Source organism: Impatiens glandulifera, chromosome 1 (assembly GCF_907164915.1).
Source record: "Impatiens glandulifera chromosome 1, dImpGla2.1, whole genome shotgun sequence".
NCBI classification, from domain to species: Eukaryota; Viridiplantae; Streptophyta; class Magnoliopsida; order Ericales; family Balsaminaceae; genus Impatiens; species Impatiens glandulifera.
The window spans coordinates 21247024-21269628 of NC_061862.1; the positions used below are offsets into that span (position 1 = coordinate 21247024).

Below are 22605 nucleotides of genomic sequence, written 5' to 3' on the forward strand. Positions count from 1 at the left end.
AACATGGTCAATAGGTTCTTATATTCTTCTACCATGTCATTCAATGCATTGTATAACTCATCTTTAGTAAATTCTTCACAGGGAGAGTCAAATACCTGTTCCTCATTTGCCATGAGACATGTGAGGTCATCGTCACTGTCACTGTGAGCCCATAGGCTTCCTCCATCATCGGCTATTAGTGCTTTTGGCACCTCACTTCCCTCACCGGTTTGTTGATAATTGTTTCTGTCATTCTGATATTCCGGTTTCTAGGTATCCCTCCTTGGTTTCCTGCATTCCCATTTAAAGTGTCCCATACAGTTACAGTTATAGCATCTTACATTGGATTTGTCACCATAGTAGTTGTTTGTCGGTTGGCTCCTTTTCATGAACCTCCCAAACTTCTGTGCAAGCATTGCCATGGCGTCCTCAGTAAACTGTTCGGCGGTTCTGATAGGTGCAGGTGCAGGAGTCGGTACCGGTGCAGATGTAGATATAGGGGCAGGAACAGGTGCAGCCGGTTCCGTAGATGTGAACAGTGCTCTGGTTGACGTTGAGGCCGAGACTTCCTCTTCAGTTCTGGATTTCATTTCGAACTCGTATGCCTTAAGATCTTCGAATACATCGTATAATTTCATCTTACGTAGGCTCTTTGATTCTCTCATGACCATCGTCTTTATGTCCCAAGCACTCGGAAGAGATCTCAAAACCTTCATAATGACCTCTTTGTTGTCGTACTTCTTGCCCAGATTCGCTAACTCATCTAATACGCCAGTGAACCGGTCACTGTATTCTTTCATAGTTTCCCCTGGTTTCATTTTGATGCTTTCAAACCTCTGTGTGGCCACCATTATTTTGTTCTCCTTTGTTCTTTCATTTCCCTCAAAGATCTGGATGACCGTGTTCCAAGTCTCCTTCGCGGTTTTGCAATCTCTGATCTTGCAATATGTGTTTCTGTCTACGCTGTTGGAGATTCGGTTTCTTGCATGGTTGTCCAGATTGTTCCTTCTCCTATCTTCAGCCGTCCATTCTTTTCTATCTTTATCAATGAATATCGGTCCTTCGGTTAGAATGGATTCCATTTCATCATCCAAGGTGACTAGATGCAGATGCATGCGTGCCTTCCAGTTGGCAAAATCATCACCTTCTAGCATTGGAGGCCTATCCTGATACATGTTTGCTTGAGTATTGAAACTAACTACTCTGATACCAATTGTTAGGATCTAGGTCGCCGCTGGTGGACCGGGGGTTGGACCGGTTAGCGGTTCTCACTCGTAGGGTGGTGATTAATCCGGTTAGAGATTAACACCGGGGTTCCAATACTACACAACCTGTCACAAACCCTTGAACTAGGTTCAAGCGCGGAAGAGGTTTGCTTTCAAGTTGAAGCGGTACACGTGTATGATAGGCGGAGTCGGTTTCGGATGATGGAGATTTGAAGAATGGTGGGTCGGTTTCGGTTATCTGGATATTCGGTATGGACAGTATGGAGTCGGTTTGGAGCGGTATGGATAAATTAGTCGGTTATGTAATGAAGCCAACTGAAAGTAAATAACACAACAGATTTTATGGATGTTCGGAGATAAAACTCCTACGTCACCCCTTCCTCTCGAAACCGCGAGAAGGATATTCACTAAGGAATACAAATACAATCCGATCGAGACTTATTTTCTGCTCGATAACACTCTTACAATTTACACCGAAATTGTAGCACACACTTAGAATTTAGCACTTAGGCTTTCTTAGAATACCACACTGTTATTACTTGTAGTAAATGCTCTCAACGCTTCACTTATCTCACTTAATGTCCCACTTTGTAACTTGTCCCGCATTTACTCTTCTGCAACTGCCTCCTTTTATAGGTGAAATATGCCAACGGTCATATTTCAAACCCTTGAATCTGATTGGCTGATCAGAGATGCAGTGATTCAGTGTCTCAGACCTGCGGTCTTCTCCTCAGACCTGACGGTCAATCTTAGACCTGGCATCCTGTTTCAGACCTGCCGGTCTGTAAAGCAAACCTGTCGGGTTTGTCTTTTACTCAATGTAGGCACTGTCTGCTTGGACAGTTGTCTGTACTTTGAAGATTTCCTTTCTGGCTTATCTCGAAGTAGAAGGATCAGGTAGTACTGTCTTCTGCAGCCTGCAGGCTTTCCTCAGACTTGCATGGATATGGAAGTATTCAGTCTGTTCCTTTGGTATCATTCTCAACAGATACCCAAAGTGTCTTCTTGTACTCGTCGGCCTCTTGACTTGGCCTGGGTTGGCCACTTGACTTGGCCGAATGTCTTTTGATAGTGACGTAACCGGACTTCTTCCGGTTATGATTGCCATGTGGATTGATCGGCTGTATGATGGTTCCGGTTTTGAGCTTTGGCCGATCCTCTGTGTGGTCACGTACCGAATACTCTTGATCGGTTTGGTAGCTTGACCGGTTCGGTTTCTTCAGTTGGTTTTCTTTTGTTCATCCGGTCCGGTTTCTTGTTCCTGCATGGGAAGTTTGTTTAAGTTAGGTTTATTCGAACCGGTATGAATTTATCTAACATAACTTATGGAACATAAATTCTCTAATCTTGCGCACAACTCATATGGAACCGATTTCCGGAAACGGGCAGCAGTCAGGGCATGCGTACAAGGAAGACCGGATACATCAAATACCCTACAAGTACAAGTTCGACCCTTGAAGTCAACTTGAAAATCAAATTCACCGTCATGCACATGGAACTGAAATCGATTAAGTGGATAAACGCTGTAGAATCTAGCATTTTCGCCTCCTCACGTAATAACTTTTCATAATATGGAGATAAATGTTCGTTGTGGTTGGTTGATTTTTCTCTTCTATGATAAAACCAATCTTGTATTGTGAATCTTAAATAGTCAGCTAATGTTGTTATGGGATATTTCCTAGCTTCTCTGCACTGACTATTAAAACTTTCAGCGTAAATACTTGTCATTTGATTGTATCGCGAACGGGGGAAAAAAGCACGACTCCATCTCTCCACTCCAATTTGTTCCAAATATTGAGCAATCCTAGGGTCTTTAGTTCTGATCTTGTCAAAATGCTTCTGAAACGTGGACTCGGTGTATGCGCGATAAGCCAAATCAAACTCAACATGGCAGTTATCAGTTTTAAATTTGGCCATTATATTCATTTTGATGTGGTATGTGCATGCACCGTGATGTGCTTCTGGAAAAAACGCGGACAAGGCGTTGGCAATACTTAGGTGTCTATCGGATATGAAGACGAGATCCGGGACTGATCCAATTGCCAACCTTAGTTGTTGCATGAAATATGTCCAAGAGTTATTATTCACTGAATCAACGACACCAAAAGCAACGGGATATAGTTGCTCGTTCGCATCCAATGCTATCGCAACTAGTAGTTGACCTCCAACTTTGTGCTTAAGGAAGCTGGCATCGATGCACAATACAAGATGACAACATCCTATGAAACCCCTAATTGAAACCCCTAGAGACATGAACATATACCTGAAGTGTCCTTCCTCATCCGTCTGGATGTCAGTTATGGTACCTGGGTTCTTCTTCTGCAACATGAACAGGTAGGATGGCAATTCACCATAGGAATCCTCCACCGTTTCTCGCACCGCCATTAAGGCCTTTTCCCTTGACCTCCAAGCAGTGGCGGACCCAGAAATATTTTCTCGGGGGGGCCAAATACATAATAACGTAGCATTTTTTGGCTATCAAATAAATGCATTTTTTAATTAAAATTTTACTCGATAATTACATAAAAATACTAATAAGAACAATTACTAAATTATTCTTGTCCATGAGTCGGTACAAAAGAAGACAAATATCTTCATTACGTTGACAATACCAATCAATCAATTCAAGAAAATTTCCTTTATTTGATGTACTACTTGACTCATCATGTCCTCGAAAAGGTAATCCTTGCCTCAATAGAAAGCGTGTTACATCAAATATTGTCGTTAAACATGTGTGATAATTTATTTATATATCACGACCATGTGTACGTAAAACATTTCTCAAGTTATGTCTTTGATCTTAAAATGATTCAAATTGAATTCTAGCTTCAATATGACAACTATTTGAAGTTCTCATATGACGATTGAATCTTTCTAATGCTTTTTTCCAATTTTTGTACTCATTTCCTATAAATGTATCATCTACGTTTTCTCTATTTAAAGGTTTGAAAAGATAACACCAAAAACAAAATGATGCATCTTTTGATATACTATATTCTAATCATGTATATTTGATCAGTAACATTAGACTCATTAGTAGGCTCATTAATTGATTGAGAAGACTCATGTTGGTCATGTGATGTAGAAGTACAAATTCGTTTATAGAACATCTTCATTATTCTATATCCTACATAAAATAAATGATTAAAATTAAATATGTGTCACAACCCCTAAATAAAATCTAACAAATACATTTATTTGTTGAAATAATTTAAAATTAATTTAAAATTAAGAAATATAAAATAATATTTTACCCTTATATTTATATAAATGGTTATTTTACCCTTATATTTATAAGTAATTTGTATTATTAATTATATTAAAATTAATAAAAAAATATATATATATATATAAATTATAATATAAATGTAGTTTTAAAATAAATAATAATATTATATGATTTTCATTATTTTATATATAATTCTTTATATTTTAACTTATATAAATAAATGTTATTTATATATTAACTAAAATTTATGTATTATTATAAATATTGTATTTTAGAAAATATTTTTTTTGTATAAAATAAAATATTAATAATGATTACTTTAATAAAATTATATTTGAAATTAGAATAATATAATTATGAATTAGTTTTTTTAAAAGGATGGGTGAGGTTATAATTATAGTAGAGGCAATTTTTATAAAAGGAAGGGTGAGGTTATAATTATAGTAGAGGCAGGGTTTGATCACCTAACCTCTACTATAGATTTCAACTCCAAAATCACTCAGGTAAGGCCTTATTTGATAAACATATATATAATATCTTAAAAGTTTTACCCTGGTTGGGGAGGCTCGGGCCCCCCAAGGCCCCCCTTTAAGATCCGCCACTGCCTCCAAGCCTTATTATATGTCAAAGTTAACTCATAACTTGTATGTATGTCTTCCATTCTTTTTTTAGGCATGTGGTCATGGTGATGGTCCATGTATTTACGTTTGATACACTCCGCAATTATCCATGATGGTGTTTGCCTCACATTGTCTTGTCTCGTCAAAATTGAGCATGTGTGTTCTTTTACAAATTTTCTAATCTCAAACATCTCCGAGAATTTTCCTTTCTTAGCACACAATTTCCACTTACAGTTCTCAGCCATACATTTTACAAACCAAAGATTTTTTGTTGACTTCACCACTTTAAGGACAAAATGATTAGACATCGCATGTCTATGCAACCTCAATTGTATTTCTTTTTTGTTATCAAAAAACGTAACCACTTCCAATGAATTTTCAATTAATGGAGCAGGTGTTTCGATCTCGAGTGGTTCATATGAGAAGTAGTGCTTGGTTCCCTCAGTATGGCTGAATGTTTTCCTAACATGGGAAGTGCTTGGTTGACTTGGGAAGACATTTTCCTACTCAAAAACATCTTGCTCCTCACATACATCTCTCTGCTCAAAAACATCTTGCTGCTCAAATATATTTCGCTGCTCAAACACATCTTGCTGCTCAGATACATCTTGTTGCCTTGGGAATACATCTTGTTGCTCAAATACATTGCGCTGCTCACATACATCTCGCTGCCTTGGTAAGATATCTTTCTGCTCAAATATGTCATTTTCTGGTCTTTCACTTTGTTGAGTTGAAGGTATTAACTTCTCTACTAAGGTGACACATAGTGGGGCGCGATGATTGGGCAGTGAAGACGAGAGTTCTTGTAAATAGAACGCCACATCGCTATCTCCAATGATTGTTGTAGGAGGAGAATTCATCATTAACATATTATACTTGACCTTGAACACTAAGTCATATCTTAGTTTGTCCACACCAATAGAATTATAGACAATTGAAGCTAACTCTTCATATGTAGCATTTCGGGGTACATTCACACCACGACACGAACTTGAGACAAAAGAACTAACCCCACAATCATCAGTTTTCCAGTCTCCATCAAAGAGGAGAAAAACACCAACATTCATGTGATCTGCAATTGATAAAAATTCACAGAAGTCAGTGTCAGTGCCCAGTCAGTGTTAATTGCTAGGAGGAAAATGCAAGGAGGAAAATGCAAGGAGGAAAATGCATCTGTCGCAGGCGGGAGATGCATCTGTCGCCTGCGACAGATGCATCGTCGCCTACGACAGATGCACTGTCGCCTTCGTCACCTTCGTCAGATGTATATTTCACTGTAAAACACATCAGCCAAGCTCTAAAACCATTCTTCCATGACCTAACCTACATCCTAGACTCTAAACGACGAAACCCTAAACATTCATCCATTTCCGCGATAAAACGACGAAGGTAGTGTCTAACCTGAATGTTGAAGACGTTCTGGTTTTGTTGATGAAGGACGTTGATGATGAAGGAAGCGTTGATGATGAAGAACGTTGATGAGAATGGGGAAGGTTGATGAAGGAATGACGGTTGGTAGAGAGGAGGGAAATGGGGGACAAGAAACTGAAAGGCACTGACATTTCAATTTTTTTTTATTTAAAGGGCAAAAGTGACCTTTTGCCTTGACAAAAGGTTAAAAATAAAAAAAATTATATATGGTATGCTATATGTGATAATAACCCCCTTATTAGGGTTATTCCATCAAATTTCCCTTGTCCTTTGCTTGGCCTGGTTTTGTTTTCTTTATTATTTGAAAAATATACCGAAATTTATAACTAACCTGTTTATTAAAAAAAAAGAATTTGTGAAAATTTTAAGAGAGTGTATTTATTATTTTAAATATTTAAAAAGTATTAATATATAATAATAAAATAAAAATTATTTTAATTAATGAATTGAATAATTTAATGTAGGAAAAAGTAAGATATATCTAGATTTGTAAAGTGATAAAAAAAAATAAAAATATTTGGATAAATAATTAACTTCTATTTGTGTAATAGGATTATAATTTTTTTCTTAATATACAAAATTTCATTTATTTTAATTACATATTTTATACAAAATTATAAATAAAGTTATTTTCAATTTGACAATGAAGTATAATTATGGTATTTTGATGTTAATAACACAAATGATACCCCGGGCCTTAATAAGGCCACATGAGCTCTTTTGATTTTTATTTTTATAATTAAAATTTATATTTTTAAAATTATTAAATCACTCAATTTATTCATTAAAATATTTTTAATTTATTTTTGTAAAATTTAAATTATAAAAATAAAATTATAATAATTCAACCAATTACAAACTTAAATAATATACTTTTTCATCTAACAAAATTTTAATTGAAAATTCATTAAAAATCCTAAAATAATCAACAATAAAAAAATATGATACAAGCATAATAAAATTAATTCAGGGTTAATTATATTTGTGTTCAATTAAATAACCAATCAAAATATTAAATTATTTGTATTTTTTTTATAAAATATTTTAATCATTAAGTAAAAAATAACTAATTTTTACAAGATTATTTACAATGGGCCTGACCTATAAATTAATATGGATCAAATAAAAACAAAAGTCCAAATCAATTAACCCCTGAGGCCCAGTTTCGGCTAGCTTGTTTTTAGCAGCTCAGTTTCGGCTTCTCTACTCACACTCTCAGTCTCCACACTCCTTATCTCTTCGGTTTGAACGTCGGTCTCTCTCTAGGAAGAACAAAGATGCCTGAAGGAGACGACGTAAACCCCAAATCTTCTGAAAAACAACAAAAGCAAGAAGAAGAAGAAGAAGATGAAGATTCGGAAGATGAGCTTGAATCTGATGACGAAATTCCCGAAATTGAGGAAGAGCCCGAGGAAGAAGAGTCGGAGTCTTCCGATTCCGACTCAGATGAAGACGACGAACCGGAAGTAGAATCCGCCGGCGGACCCATTGCAGAATATGTCGACGACAATGCTGAAATCCCAGATGAGGATGAGTCTCCTGATGCGAACGTGAAGCGTTTCATGAGAGTCCTTAACAGCAAAAGCATGCGGAGGGAGCAAGAAGAGGAAGAAAAAGATAACGTTTATCATGAAGATTTATTCGATTTCCCTAAAGACCCAGAGAACTGGAGAGAGCAGGATTTGAAAGAGCTTTGGGGAGATGCTCCACCCGCCATGACAAAACCAGGATGGGACCCTAATTGGATTGATGAAGATGAGCTTGAGATAATAAGAGAAGAAATTGAAGATGGAAACGACCCTCCAATTGCTCCATTCTATGTTCCTTATCGCAAGCCTTATCCTGTCATTCCTGATAACCATTTTGACATTTCCAATCCTAAGTCTGTCATTGAAGAACTTGATCGAATTGAAGAGTTTATGATTTGGGTCAGCTACATTTTCGAAGATGGAAGCTCGTAAGTATAGTGTGTTCACCCATTTTAGCTTCATTTGCACTCCATTTTCAGATTTTGCTCCAGCTAAATTATTGTATGCTCTTATATATAGTTATGAAGGTACTGTCTGGGATGATTTGGCTCATGGAAAAGGTGTTTACATTGCTGAGGAAGGTCTTGTCAGGTTTGCTATACATCACAACTTCAGTTCAATGTAGCCTGTAGACATGTTTTTGAGAGTTCTCGCGTTAATGTTGTTCTAGATACGAAGGCGAATGGCTTCAGAACAACATGGAGGGACATGGGGTTGTTGAGGTTGACATACCCGATATAGAACCGGTTCCAGGGTCAAAGTATGCTCAATCAATCTGCTATCTTTCTCCATGTTTGATAAATAAGCTTGATTTACTAAGACTCTCTGGATTTTGATCATCTTCAGGCTGGAAGCGAAGATGCGAGCAGAAGGAAGAATGATATATAGAGATTCCTTGTCCCCAGAGGACAGGAGATGGCTGGAGATGGATATAGAAGATACAATGCTTATGCATGATGGAAATTGGGAAGTACCTTTTTATGAGAATGAAGAATGGGTTAATTCTTTTGGTAGCAAACCGTAAGTCAAATCATTTAAATTATTTGATCATCATTTCTTTGTCTTCATTTCTGTTGTTGTTTTGTATTCCAGAGAGAAGGGGCGGTATCGATATGCTGGTGAATGGAAACATGGAAGAATGCATGGCTGCGGTGTATATGACTTCAATGAACAGCCCACCTTTGTAAGTTCCATGTTTATACCTACAGATGTTATTCAATAAACTGAGAATTTCATGAACAATCTGCTTTTTTTTCAGGGTCGGTTTTACTTTGGAGAGTTCTTGGAGGATCCAGATGGCTGCGATGAAAATATTTCCGCTGTAAACTTTCAAATTGAGTTTTGTTTGTATTCAAATTGGGTTATCTTCTTGTTCATATACTTATTGAAGTATAATTTCCAGATGCATGCAGGTATTGCTGAGGTTGCTGCTGCTAAAGCCAGAATGTTTGTTAACAAGCCTGATGGAAGTAAGTTAGTTCTCTTTCACATTCTTTATTCATTAGATGGATTTGTTAAAAACCCTAATTCTTCTTATAAACAAAACACAGTGGTAAGGGAAGAAAGGGGTCCTTACACTGATCCACAACATCCATATTTCTACGAAGAAGATGATGTTTGGCAGGCTCCAGGCTTCATCAACCAGTTCTATGAAGTATGTAATTGTTATAAAAAGTAATACAATAAATTCATACAATTTCCACTTTATTAATTAACACACAAATTTTCAGGTTCCTGATTACTGGAAAATGTACATTCATGAAGTCGACGAGGAAAGACAAATGTGGTTGAACTCCTTCTACAAAGCTCCGTTGAGACTTCCCATGCCTGCCGAGCTTGAACACTGGTGGTCTAATGGTAATTTTATAAAATAAAATAAAAGTAATCCATCCCTTATAGAAAGATGCTAACTTTAATTTGTTTTTTGTTTTGTTAGAGGAGAAACCAGAGTTTATCCTCATTAACAAGGAACCGGAACCAGATCCAGAAGATCCGACAAAGCTGGTATATACCGAGGATCCTCTCATCTTGCACACCCCGACGGGACGAATAATCGATTACGTTGAAGACGAAGAGCATGGGGTTCGTTTGTTTTGGCAACCGCCTCTTAAAGAAGACGGAAGCTTGGAGGATCCGGATGATAATGGTTTAGTCCTCCCTCTAGGTTTTGACGAGTTTTATGGACGAGTAAAGGTTGTGAAGGAAAAAAACATGTTGGGCCGTATTCTGACTGGATTGGAGAACACATTGAAGCCTACACTTGAGAAGATTGATAAATGGGTCGAAGAGAAGAAGAAAGAAACTGAGGAGGATATGGAGTTGATTGAGAAAGAGCTTGAGTGTGCTGAGGCTGAAATGGATTTAGAGGAGGAGATTGAGGACATGGATGAAGAACTGAAACTGATACAGGAAGAGGAGGAGAGGAAAGTTGAGGATAATAAAGAAGGAGATGTTAATAATGGCGGTGTTACCAGCCAAGATGATGCTCGGACTCAGGCTCGGGCTGGTCTGGTTGAAGAAGCAGATGCCGAAGAGGAAGAAGACGATGAAAACGAAGAAGAGGAAGATGATACCCAGCCATCAAGTTTTGGGTCCATAGCAGATGACAAAACTGAAGACGCGGTTCAGAAAGGAAACAAGCGCCCAAAATCACCTTTTTCTTCATCTTCGTTGTCATTCGCATCAAGCAGCCTGGCATCACCTTTTAGCCTGGTTTCAGCAGTAAGTTAGCTTTGTTTGATGTGGGGCTTCTTCGGTAAGGAAGTTGGGTAAAAAGATTGAAAATAATAATTGGATGATGGGTTATAATCTCAAATAACCCAATCCATCACTTCTTCAAAATACCCTTATAAAATTTTAGATACTAAAGGTAGTTTGGTAAAAAGGGCTAAATAAGAGGTTTTGAAAACATACTTCAAATGGTATATTTAGCCCTAACCCAGTTTTTTTTTTTGCAAATAACCCTAGATCACACAAGTTATATGGGATCATTGTCAAGATGATGAAGATGGAATTCATTCATGAACATGACTGAATGAACATTCTTGCAGGTTCCATCGCAGGTGCAGAGGACATTTCTGGCATGGAAGAATCGGAGAGTAATAGGAACAGCAACATCAGAAGGAGGAGACATGTCTACTCCTCCATCATATTCTTGTGCCAGTTTTCCAAACAAAGGGAAACAAAACTGGTCCTTGAAGGCGAGAAAGCAGACAGAGGTTCGAGTCATGCACATGAGCAAGAAGCAGTCACATTTACCATGGCTCTCGGCCTGCAGCTCTTCTTCGACGAAACCGGGAAGTATCTTAGAGAAGGAAAGTTGGCCATATGCATACCACCCAGCAACCAGTTTGCAGAACATACTTTCTCTCCATTATAGCTTGGATGTGGGCATACAATAGTTGTAGTAGCTCAACTTCCTATCACTCTTAAATCACTAGTGATTTTTGTTTTTGCTGTTGTTCAATTTGTATCATTTGAATTAAGTTGTAGTTGAGTCATTTAAGTATATTATTACTCAATTGTTTTACATACTTTCTCATTGAGGATTAAATAATGTCATTACATACATTAACAAAAGAGCTCATCAGAAATAACAAGGCAAATTTGATGAACCGTTATATTATTGTTAATTCATTAATTGTCAAAACAAATCGTCATGAACTTGTTTGAAAACAAGTTTTATTAAATGAAGCTCCTTTATATATATATATATATATATATATTACTTCTAATATCATAATTTATTTGTTATCAAATCAGAAACTTTTTAATTTTACTAGTTTTTTCTAAAATTATTCAAAATAAGATTAATATTGACATAATTTCTATATTTTGATAATTAATTTTAAATTACTTTTTTTTTTCTTTCTAATTTATGACTTTAAATTTCTTAACTTTTTATATAATCAATCTCAAAAATTGCATTCAAGTGAAAATTAAATATTTTTAAATTTAATTTTCGTCTAAAATTATTAGTTAGTAAAAATTGTATTTTTATATTATCTTTGGAAAAATAATATAAATATTTTTTAAAATTATTAAGAAAAATAGTACAGATATTCTTATGTTATTGTTTTTTGCTGTATAATTCTGTGAAGTAATATTCACTATAGTTTTTCTTATGCATCTGAAAAACTAAAACAAATTTCAAACTTTTATTATTTAATAATACAAATATATATATATGTAAATATAGCTTGAAATTAATAACCAAATAGGTGGTTTGCCCGAGTGGTTAAGGGGGAAGACTTAAGATCTTCTGCACTGTAGTGCGCGTGGGTTCGAACCCCACAGCCACCAATTTTTAAAGAGTAATTTTTTTTTAAAATTGGATGCAATAAGTATACTCATGGTATATGTTAATGACAAATGAATGGATTCACTTAGAACGATTTGATACAAACAAAAAAATAATTATATTTTTAGGTCATGTCAATAAATAATGACCCTCTTAATTCTATTATTTCCGATACATAGCTGCAAAAAGGATTTGAACTCCAACTTTAACCTCTTTTCTAGATGTTCATATTTCTCCCCATTCATTTTGTACATTTCCAGTTCTCACCTAATCACTTAGCCTTGCTTTTGCTCTTTTATACTCTTATCATCACCATGCACAATAATGTGGTGGGCTTTTCCGAGGAGGGCTGTCATTTTGGCTGAGAGCAGTCTCTTTCTCAGTTCTATGTGAAAAGCATTTTAAGTTCTTCAATGCGAGCTGACCGGACTTCTTGGTCGGTCAAGGCACCTGATATCAACCGTTGTTTTCTTGCCTGCACTGCCTCCATTCTTTCCTCAACTGTTCCCTGACAATACAAAATTACCAAAAAAATGAAAATATTAACATACAAATTTTCAACAGTCCAAAATTGTTTCTTTTCTCCCACCACCACATTCTACAATCATATCTCATTCATTGTACCAAACACACAAGTCCTCAACAATTTTAAGACAAACAAAGAAGAGAGGTACCTTGATAATAAACCTCTTGATCATAACACTTTTAGTTTGTCCTATCCGATGTATCCGCATAACAGCTTGTTCTTCTACTGCTGGATTCCACCAGGGATCCTGCAAAAAAGACCAGGCGACTTTTATTTGCTATTTGTCACAAAATGGGATATGATGCGAAGAACAAGGAAGTGACAGTTACAGTCAAGTCAGCACACTAGTTTCTCAAGTTCTGTTTTAATTTAGCAAGATAAACCTTGTAAAGAAACATTTCATACTAATACTAAACATTAGTAAGCCAGAGATAGCATATCATTATTGCATTGACAAGTAAAATCAGTTAACACTACTAGATGCATACCAACACAAAGGCACTGGAAGCTGCGGTCAAATTGATGCCAACTCCACCTGCCTTCAGTGACATAAGCAAAACCTACATGACCAACAAACCAAAACTATCAAATTGAACATTCATACCTTTTCAATTCATAAACTCAGAAAAGAAGAAGGAAGTTTTCATTAATATAGATTTCTGACACAGACCAGGATATGACTTTCTTCCGAGAACATCTTTATCACTTTTTCACGCTGCTGTAGATTTAAAGTACCATCCAGACGGACAAAGGTTATATTACTCCTGAAAAAAAATGTGAGGACATCCGCAATAAGCAACAGGTTAAAAAAAGGTCTACAAGAATGGAGTAGTCACAACATGACATTGACACCAGCGGTGGAAGTGAAAGAAACAGAATAACATTCCAAGGAAAGTAAGGATAGAATTAAATATTTGATTTTTCATATTTCTTAGATGGTGGAAATGTTTCAAGTTGGGAAGTTTTTAATATCATCGACGAGATGATCAATAGTTAGATTTCGGGTCTTGACCAATTGAGATTTTACATCTGGATGTTTTTGGCATGAGAACAGCCTATTTGTGCTATCCTTTTTTAATCATGGAAGTAGCCTTTTTATGCAAATAATACTTTTACCTTTCATTGAACAGAGAAAAAAAAAAGAGATTGCATAGATGTGGAGGTTTTAAAATATAAGTAAAATGAATATAACTAGATCCGACATGATTCTTAACTCCCAAAGTCATTAGGGTGTGAAGCCATGGAAAGTAAACATTCCACGAAAGAAATTATCTCTCCCACATGCATGTAGATTACTTCCTAGAGAAGTAAGACGATGAGGAATGAGCAAATATCTTCTCTAACATATCCCCAAGAAAAAACAACAATATAATTCACATAAATCAATATTCAGTATAAGAAACAGTGAATGGATTTATCCTTCTGTTTTAATGAAATATATGCAAAATTGAGGAGCTACCTGGAGAGGGGAATCTCCAAAAGGTCTAGAAAAGCAGTCCATTGACTAAAGACTATACTTTTCGATCCTGATGGACGAAGCTTCTCTAACTCCAGCAATAAAGCTGAAACTTTGGATGACTCCACCCAGTTTTTCTCAATGTCTACCTGAAATCGACTGTCAGTTGGTGCGGTAATGAGATCTTGCTTGCTAACAGTCTTCCTGCAGAATAAGGATAATTTAATTTCAAGAATTAAGAATAGAGGAGCTGATCAGGAGAAACCTAAATAATTACTAAATAGGACAAGTGAATACCTACAAACAGGACAAAGTCCAGATGAGGCATTTCGCCAGCTTGTTAACAGGCATTCTCTACAAAGGCGGTGAGCACATGGTGTCAATACAGCATCTTCAAAAGCTTCAAGGCATATTGGACATTCTCCCTGTTCCCCCTTTCGCAACTCTTCCACAACCTCTTGTATATAAGCCCGTGAGGGCAAGTCTTTTGAGTCCCCTTCGATAGCATCCTTACCACCTTTAAGGAACCGTTTGGCTAGTTTATTCAGATCTGAGAACTCTTGTGTATCACCTCGACTGCAAACCATAAAAGCAACAGTTCATAATTAAGCTTTGGGTGGAGCATTGATATCTTCCAGTTGTATTTTATCCATCATCTGTAAGATACTTGTAAGTTGAGTTTTTTTCTGTTACTTCCACTATTCCAATTGAACAAATGTGTAATTAGATGCATCTTTAACCTTTGAGGATTATTATACAGTCAACAAGTAGGTAAAACACATAAATGTAAACAGACCTCATCACAAGAAATGGATGATCACAACACTGACGTAGGCGTAATAATAGTTCCAAAATAGAGGCATAATTGTGAAGAACTCGCCCTTGCTCGACAAATTGATCAAATTTCACCTGAAATGGTTCAATTAAATCATTGGATACTTTAACAGACATTCATAAAAAAAAAAAGAGCAGAAGCAATGAAAAAAAGAGACCTTAGATCTTTTAAATAGAGCTTCGTAGAAGTCTTTTTCAGCCTCAGTGAGTTCACAGTAGATTGTCTGAACATCTGCTGGTGGGAGAACTAAAATTGGCCTGAAACTTTAGATTATCAGCAACATGCCAAATAAAGCTAAGTCATACATTGTTTTTTTTCCTCACCTTCCATCACGATCTGTGCTAGATTTTGTTCTCCTTAACATAATAGGCTTCAAGATGGATTGGACCAACTTTAACCCTCTTTCATCACCTTCATCAAAAGGCTTCTGTACCAGTTTATTCCACCTAATGAAACAGATATAGCTTAGGCACACATGCAACACTCACCTTATAACAAGGAATCTTAGAGTAATTGGCATAATACAATTTTAAACATACATTAGAAGCTATTTTCAAATGACAAACCAAGGTAATTGTTCAGCACACAATAAAAGGGAACCACTGCCTTTGGTATAAGGTCTAAGATCCCAATAAAGGATTTTTTTATCAACCTAACTATAATAATTATCCAGCTCGTGGAGTATGTTAATAACCAAAGCTTGTGTAGAAGGCATCATTTCTCTTATTTTGAATAGGAACATGTAAAAAAAAGTCAGCATAAAATAGATGGACATTTACATTATTCTTATCCACTGACATATTGATTCAAAAGGGAACATCAAAAGACTTTGATTGTGTCTGAAGTGTGAAAGATATTACAATGAGTTTTCAGTATAATCATCAACATTTTCAAATTAATGCTCCAGTTCTGCAATGGGAAACATATTCAGCAGAAGATTATTATGTCTGTTGATTGGAAAAGGACTTTTGGGGAGTTTGATTTGCTTCTGACCGGCTTCTAAATTCTTATCAAAATGGAAAGTAGAATTTATTGGGATGTCCCATATGTGAAATTCATTTGGGTTGCCTCTTATTCTTGAGAATAAACTTCCAGTTAGAACAATGCTCAAGATATATGGGATGTAAGACTGATGAACCAATAAGCCTGACTCTCCAAATTAGAACAGAGGCTTAGAAATTGGAAAGAAATATTCCAAAATAGGACGTGTCTTTTTCAAGTAACATTGAAGTTTCTCTTATAAATTCCATACAACACCATTATAAATTAATTTGTCCATATTTAGCACATCAAGCAAGTTGAATCAAAAGAAGAGAGATACACAGGCTTACCATGCCCAGTTACCCCATGGTTCAATCCTTAAAAAGCGTAGGAGACTATAAATGTCTTCAAGGTTGTTCTATAAAAGCAAACAATCAGGATGAGGAACATAATTAGAACCAGCTATAAAAACAGTACAAAAGAAAAAGAAACTATGAGAACCTTTGGATATCAGTTTTTACAACAAAGCATTGCCCAAATAAGCAGAGCATGTAACAAGACAATGATTTGGTAACCTAAATTAATTATACTTCAAGACATTTGTAAATTTTATCAAGAATACATGTTAGAAGTTTGAAGTAAAATGTTAAAAGATTAGACTATCTTATAACTAAATGATGCAACACTGAAGTACAGTTTCAACATTCATATAGCCATAACTGGAGAATTTTTTCCTTTATTTGACATATCTCCACGGATAGCTGTAGTAAATGTCACTCATAAGCGAATGTTAGGTTTTGATTTATTTTTTTAACCATGGTTCCACTAAAACTATGATAAGATGCTAAGGTCGCATCTTAACGTAGAAAATCAGACAACTTTAGTACAAGTCACGACATATGTTGCCATCAGTTAACAATGAAAAAGAAGAACATCATATAGGTCCAGATTACCACACACTCACGACCTAAAGCAAAACCTATCAGAGACATTTGTAATACTTATTACAAAATAAAATGTTTACCAGCCTTATTTTATTAGCACAACCTTGTATTTTTAGTAAACATAATTTACATTTTGACAAAACCATAACATTAATAAGAAGATAATTCCTAATAACATAAAATATACCACAACTCGGGAATCCACATTTTCCATGGCTTATTTAGAATGGAAATATTTATGAGGTCATGTCCAAGATCAACTTTGATAAAATTTCAAATATTTTATTATTGAGAACATAAACATCTAGAGAAGAGGATTTTTATAGTTTAAGATACTTGAGAATTGTGCCTTGGGAAAACAACATGTTAACTAGAAAGCAAAAGAATCCTAGTATAAAGAAGCCAGCAAAAAACAACACAGGGACCTGTTGAAGACAAAATGATCCAATATCATAAATTATTAGAGTGCAGTGACAAAACTATCACCCACCTGGATAGGCGTACCCGTAAGGCACCACCTGCGATCTGCAACAAGTGCAGCAGCAGCCGTAGAAATTTGGCTCTTAGAAGATTTTATGGTGTGTGCTTCGTCAAGAACCACCCTAAACCATCTTACAGAGTAAAGACCCCCCTTCTCCTCAGACTTCTGAAAAAGTTGAGAGAACAATACCCATTGGTTTCTCTTTTCCCTGGAAACTGAAGTATTGGATTTCTATTGAACATGAAACAAACACTACCTCATTTGAGAACTCTGATGCTAGAACACCATAGGTGGTTAACACAACATCACTCTGAGCTAGAACCTTTGCATCCTTGGGCCTGCTTTGTCCATAATGAATATAAAGGCTCAAACACCCAGGTTGTACATGAGTTTCAATCTCAGCCTGCCAATTACAAGCAGACACTATCTTGATGATTATCAACCGAACAGAACCGAAAATAGATATTACTCGAGCTCTTAGGAAAAAAGAAAAGAAAATGTGATGTCAATACCTTCCACTGGTTAAGAAGAGTCATTGGGCATACAATTAAATTACCACCTCCAATATGTGATTTCTTTGGCTTTAGGAGCTTATCAAAACCAGAAAGCGATATAGCCTTCCTTGAGGTTGTTGGAGACGGATCCAATGTACTATCAGTGTCATCAATAGAGGAACATCCTGGTGAACCCCCTCTTTCTGAATGAGCAACGAGAAGAGATGTAGTCATAATGGTCTTCCCAAGTCCCATTGCGTCTGCCAAAATCTAAAATGGTTGCTAAAGTTAATTAAACTCCTCCAAGTAAAACCTTTTTAATCAAATATTAGCTAGGGTAGGAACATACTCCTCCTCTGGCCATCTGAAGGGTACTGGGAAACTCAGTTGTTGCATCACCAGAAAATGAATTCAAGTACAATACGAGCCCCCTCCTAGAATTACAAACATTAGCTCGATGATGCCTTCCACATATATTATCGACATAAAGTACTATAAACTCGACATACTTATCTTCAAGGCGGTATGCCTCCCAACAAGGGTGCAATGTGGTTGCTGCGTCATCCAAGCATTTCCCCTTCTCTAGTTGAAGCATCCAGTTAAGGGCCTGCTTCTGGTAGGGACGAAGGTCACACAGAAGAGTATTAGGAGGTTCCATTTCCTGCAACATGGAAATCAGACATTCATTATTAGTTCTTCAAAACCAATGCTCGTCCAGAATAAAGACGATGGTATAACCTCCAACTGAGAACTATTGCCAACACCAACAATATTTCCAATATCAGCATCTGAAATGCACTCCTCATTTTCAACATTACTTTCATCTGAAGAGGGGTTCTTAAGCTTGTTAGCATGCATCAATGAAGCAGGAATACCAGAACTATCCTGCTAAATCAAAATAAGCAGCTAAATAACTCTAACAAGCTTGGACCAAATACTGGACTGCAAAAGCAACTTATTTATTGGTGTTACCTGAGAATTTAAAGGACGTTTCCTTGTATATAAGTCACTTGGAGTAAATTCTGCCTACAAATGAGGAAATAAATACAAAATGAAGAGCATATCTAATTTCCAGAAAAAATAATCAGGAAATCATGTTATATATTATATTATTTAGCATTTTGTGTAGAAATCACTTTGTTCCATTCTTTATTTAGTTACAATTGCAAATTATGTACCAAGTCTTTATGAATCGAAAATAAAATAAAAATTACCTTCTTAAAAGGAGTGAGTCCTAGCAATTGAAAAAGAGTTGGAAGTGGGTGCACAACAGAATCGTCAGTCGAGCTTCCATCTGTTTTAAGAGAGGTTTGATGATGTTTACGAAACATGGAGCTGTTGATGTACACACTGCAACAGATGAAATGAAGTGTTTGACTATTAGTTAAAACACAATTATGGAAAGCAATGTAACAATACAAAAGAGAAAAACATTGCAGGTCAATAAAGCTTTCATCGTACCTTACCACCAAAACAATAGTGTCCATAATGCCCAACATATCAGGAGCATACTTACAAAATCCCTCAATTTTAACTTTCTTATCTCTCACTAATCGCAAAAGACACCTTGACCACTCATTGGGGATTCTTCCAATCTGTCAATAGATCAAACAAATCTCACAATGTATGTTTCCTCATCTTGATAAGAGAATTAAGAAAACATTACCTCTCCACTATCTTTAGTAGAAAATCTAACAATCTCCGAACAAGCAGCAGCTGATTGTCTCCCTCTACCACCAAACCTACCAGGCGAAGGTCCAGCAGCAGCATTCTTCAATGGAAAAGTAAAATTCACTTCATCACCAGATTTCAATCTCCTCCCTTTACAAGTTGATAAACCGGAAACATCACTCGAAGCCACAAGCCACCACTCACTATCCATATCCATAGAACTCGAAGTTGAAGGTTTTTCCGAATCCCCAGAAACCAAATTAGGGTTTCGAGCAATTGGAACCCTTTCCTCTACATTTTCTTTCGATTTTGCAACAGCGATTTTCGTCTTAGGGCTCTGATTTTGAGTCGGTTTGTCTGGCTTCATGAAACTGGGGGTGTCAAAGATTATGTTGACTGCGGCTGTAAGATCATTCTTTGACATGTGAAGGGCTCGAATTATCTCCATGTCCGAGTAACATTCACCAACGACTGACCGAAGTGTGGTAACCATTTCATCCATGACCTTGTTCCCCATAAGCGAAGCGAGAAAATGGGTAGAACTGAAGCAGTAGATGAAGATGATGAATTGCAAAAAAATCTTGTCTTTTTGGGTGGATCTATTCGAAGAAGACGGCGGAATCAGAAATTGGCGGGGGGTTGAATTTTACTAAGGAAGATAAAGCGATCGATATTTCCCGCCACCCTCCGTCAAAAAGTGGAAAAAAAGAAAAAAAAAGGGATTATTTGAAAAGAGCACGCCCGGTGGGACTCGAACCCACAATCGCCTGATTAGAAGTCAGACGCCTTATCCATTAGGCCACGGGCGCTTTTGATTGTAAAATCTCATTGTAATATAATTAATCTTATGTTTTAAAAATAAATTTTGATTAAATATAAATTTTCATTTATATTATATTGATAAATTTGTAAAGTGTTAAAGATTTTCATATACAAGTACACTAACAAAAATAAAATGTGATAATATATATATTTTTAGTTTAGAAAAGTATCTTGCCACCTTAACTATCCTAGTGGATTAAAAAATAATCAAAATAATTAATCTTATATATATTTTAATTTGAGAGGTGTATTATTATAAAATGTTGTATACAAAGCAAGAGGTAATAAAAAAAAGCTAATAAATATAATGCTCTCTATAGACTGTACATTCAATTAAATTTTAAATATCTCGATATTGTTTAATTGATTCTTATATAGCTAATTTTGGTTGAAATTACTCCTTCTACATTTATATTCGAAATTACTTTTTATTACATTTTTTTTGTTTGAAATAGTTTGTATCTTTCAAGTATATAACAAAATGAATAACATAACTCGAAGTACAAACAATAATCATTTTATGGTCGAAATTTGAATACTCTTAATAATTAATTTTAAATCATCGATCGCCTAAGGTTCTATCTAAGTTATGTTTCTTAGATTTAGATTATAACTTATTTTTGACTAATAACATAATTTCGTCTTCAAATAAAATTATATTCATTCTCACAAAGAGGACAATCGTCATTTTGGTGTAAATCTTGTCTAGCCGATCGATTCAACCCTATTACGGATTTTGTATTACAATATCATATTTTATATATTGTAATATCTATCATATTATTTACAATTTAACTATATAATTATCGTACAACTTTCTTTCATTCAACATTAAAAAATTGTATCGCTTAAATGGTTTTAGGGTCACAACACATACAATATCTAAATATATGAGTAACAACCTTGTTCTCGTCTTATTCTGTCATCGTAGTCTGAAAATGAAACATATTAAATGCGCGTCGTTTGAGAATTAAGTTAAAAAATTATCTCAAGACAAAAATGAAAACATTGGCCGCAATAAGATTTAGAAAAATAAAAATGGATATACTACTGATAATAGAAATTTGTGTCTATTTTAAACACATATTAACATATTTATAACATTTTAAATTGTTTTAAATATTTACCGTGTACATTCAAACAAAAATAAATGTAATAAGAAACAATTTCAAACAAAAATAAATGTATTGAGTAATTTTAAACAAAAATAAGTGTATATATAATGATCAATTTAAAATAAGATTGTGTATAAGAAGTTTTTTTTAATGAAAGAGAACTAACATGACGATTCAAAATCACTTTTTGTTTCAACTCAAAGGGCTTCTAATTGGAATCAAATTCGTGACTTTATGATCTCTTAAGTTCATTCTTACTTCTTATTGTTGTACTACCTTTGTGGGTTATGTATAGAGATATTTAAAACAAAACAAAAAAGTAAAATTTAGTTAATCTTAATAAATTACATTATTTTAATTAAAATTATTTATTTATGTTTTTTAAGAAATTAATTTTCATTAAATCAAATAAAGAGTTACATAAAAATCATTAATTTGTAAATAATAAAAAATCAAATTTAGATGTATATATTTTGGGAAAAAATCTAGTTGTTTAATAATATAAATTTACAAAGATTAAAATAAATTAATAATAACTTTGATATATATATATATATATATATATATATATATATATATATATATATATAATGAGAAATGATTAGGTGAGGAAATTTGGTGATGGAATGACATGGCATAATCTTATTCGCTGAAAAAAACAAATAATTTCTCCATTTTCTCTATTTTCTCTCTTTCCTCCCACTTTTACATTTTCCAAGGTAATTTCTCCCAATTTCGCTGAAAAAATCAAGTCATTCCCTTACCAAATTTTCTCATCAAATTCCCTCTCTCTATCACTCCTCATATATAATATATAATGTTTCTTTTATATTTAAATATGATTTTGTTTGAGATTATTTTTTATATATTTATTTTTGTTTGAAGTTTTTCAAAATTCTTCCTTATACATTTGTTTTTGTTTGAAATTGTTCTTTATTCATTATTTTTTTTTTACCCCTTAAATAT

The 22605-nt window shown here is 35.0% G+C and overlaps 2 protein-coding genes and 2 non-coding genes across 7 annotated transcripts; 2 read left to right on the forward strand and 2 right to left on the reverse strand.

The window, feature by feature from the left end:
• Positions 1-7709: 7709 nt before the first annotated feature.
• Positions 7710-11582, forward strand: LOC124920617 (protein TIC 100). Its single transcript, XM_047461140.1, has 11 exons — positions 7710-8442; positions 8534-8605; positions 8685-8774; positions 8861-9034; positions 9107-9197; positions 9273-9335; positions 9417-9483; positions 9565-9668; positions 9745-9871; positions 9951-10735; positions 11065-11582. Exons 1-11 carry the CDS (start codon positions 7763-7765, stop codon positions 11413-11415), a joined length of 2604 nt encoding a protein of 867 aa, XP_047317096.1. The 5' UTR covers positions 7710-7762; the 3' UTR covers positions 11416-11582.
• Positions 11583-12233: 651 nt separating this feature from the next.
• Positions 12234-12316, forward strand: TRNAL-UAA. The gene has a single exon. It is a non-coding gene; the product is annotated as a tRNA-Leu (tRNA).
• Positions 12317-12368: 52 nt separating this feature from the next.
• LOC124921060 (DNA repair protein RAD5A) lies at positions 12369-20371 on the reverse strand. Of its 4 annotated transcripts, none has more exons than XM_047461662.1 (20): positions 19698-20367; positions 19493-19626; positions 19246-19381; positions 19004-19057; positions 18770-18919; positions 18541-18692; positions 18381-18465; positions 18050-18301; positions 17794-17940; positions 17547-17702; positions 16463-16530; positions 15455-15577; positions 15289-15388; positions 15093-15205; positions 14594-14872; positions 14300-14500; positions 13511-13604; positions 13329-13400; positions 12989-13087; positions 12370-12822 (listed from the first exon to the last, which is right to left on the reverse strand). In XM_047461662.1, exons 1-20 carry the CDS (start codon positions 20217-20219, stop codon positions 12700-12702), a joined length of 3060 nt encoding a protein of 1019 aa, XP_047317618.1. In that variant the 5' UTR covers positions 20220-20367; the 3' UTR covers positions 12370-12699. The 4 variants fall into 4 exon arrangements, with proteins under 4 accessions (XP_047317620.1, XP_047317618.1, XP_047317619.1 ...); XM_047461663.1 differs by having other exon boundaries at positions 12371-12822; positions 18770-18916; XM_047461664.1 differs by lacking the exon at positions 17547-17702 and having other exon boundaries at positions 12369-12822; positions 19698-20371.
• A 67-nt stretch (positions 20372-20438) lies between these two features.
• Positions 20439-20511, reverse strand: TRNAR-UCU. Its single transcript has one exon. It is a non-coding gene; the product is annotated as a tRNA-Arg (tRNA).
• Positions 20512-22605: the final 2094 nt, after the last annotated feature.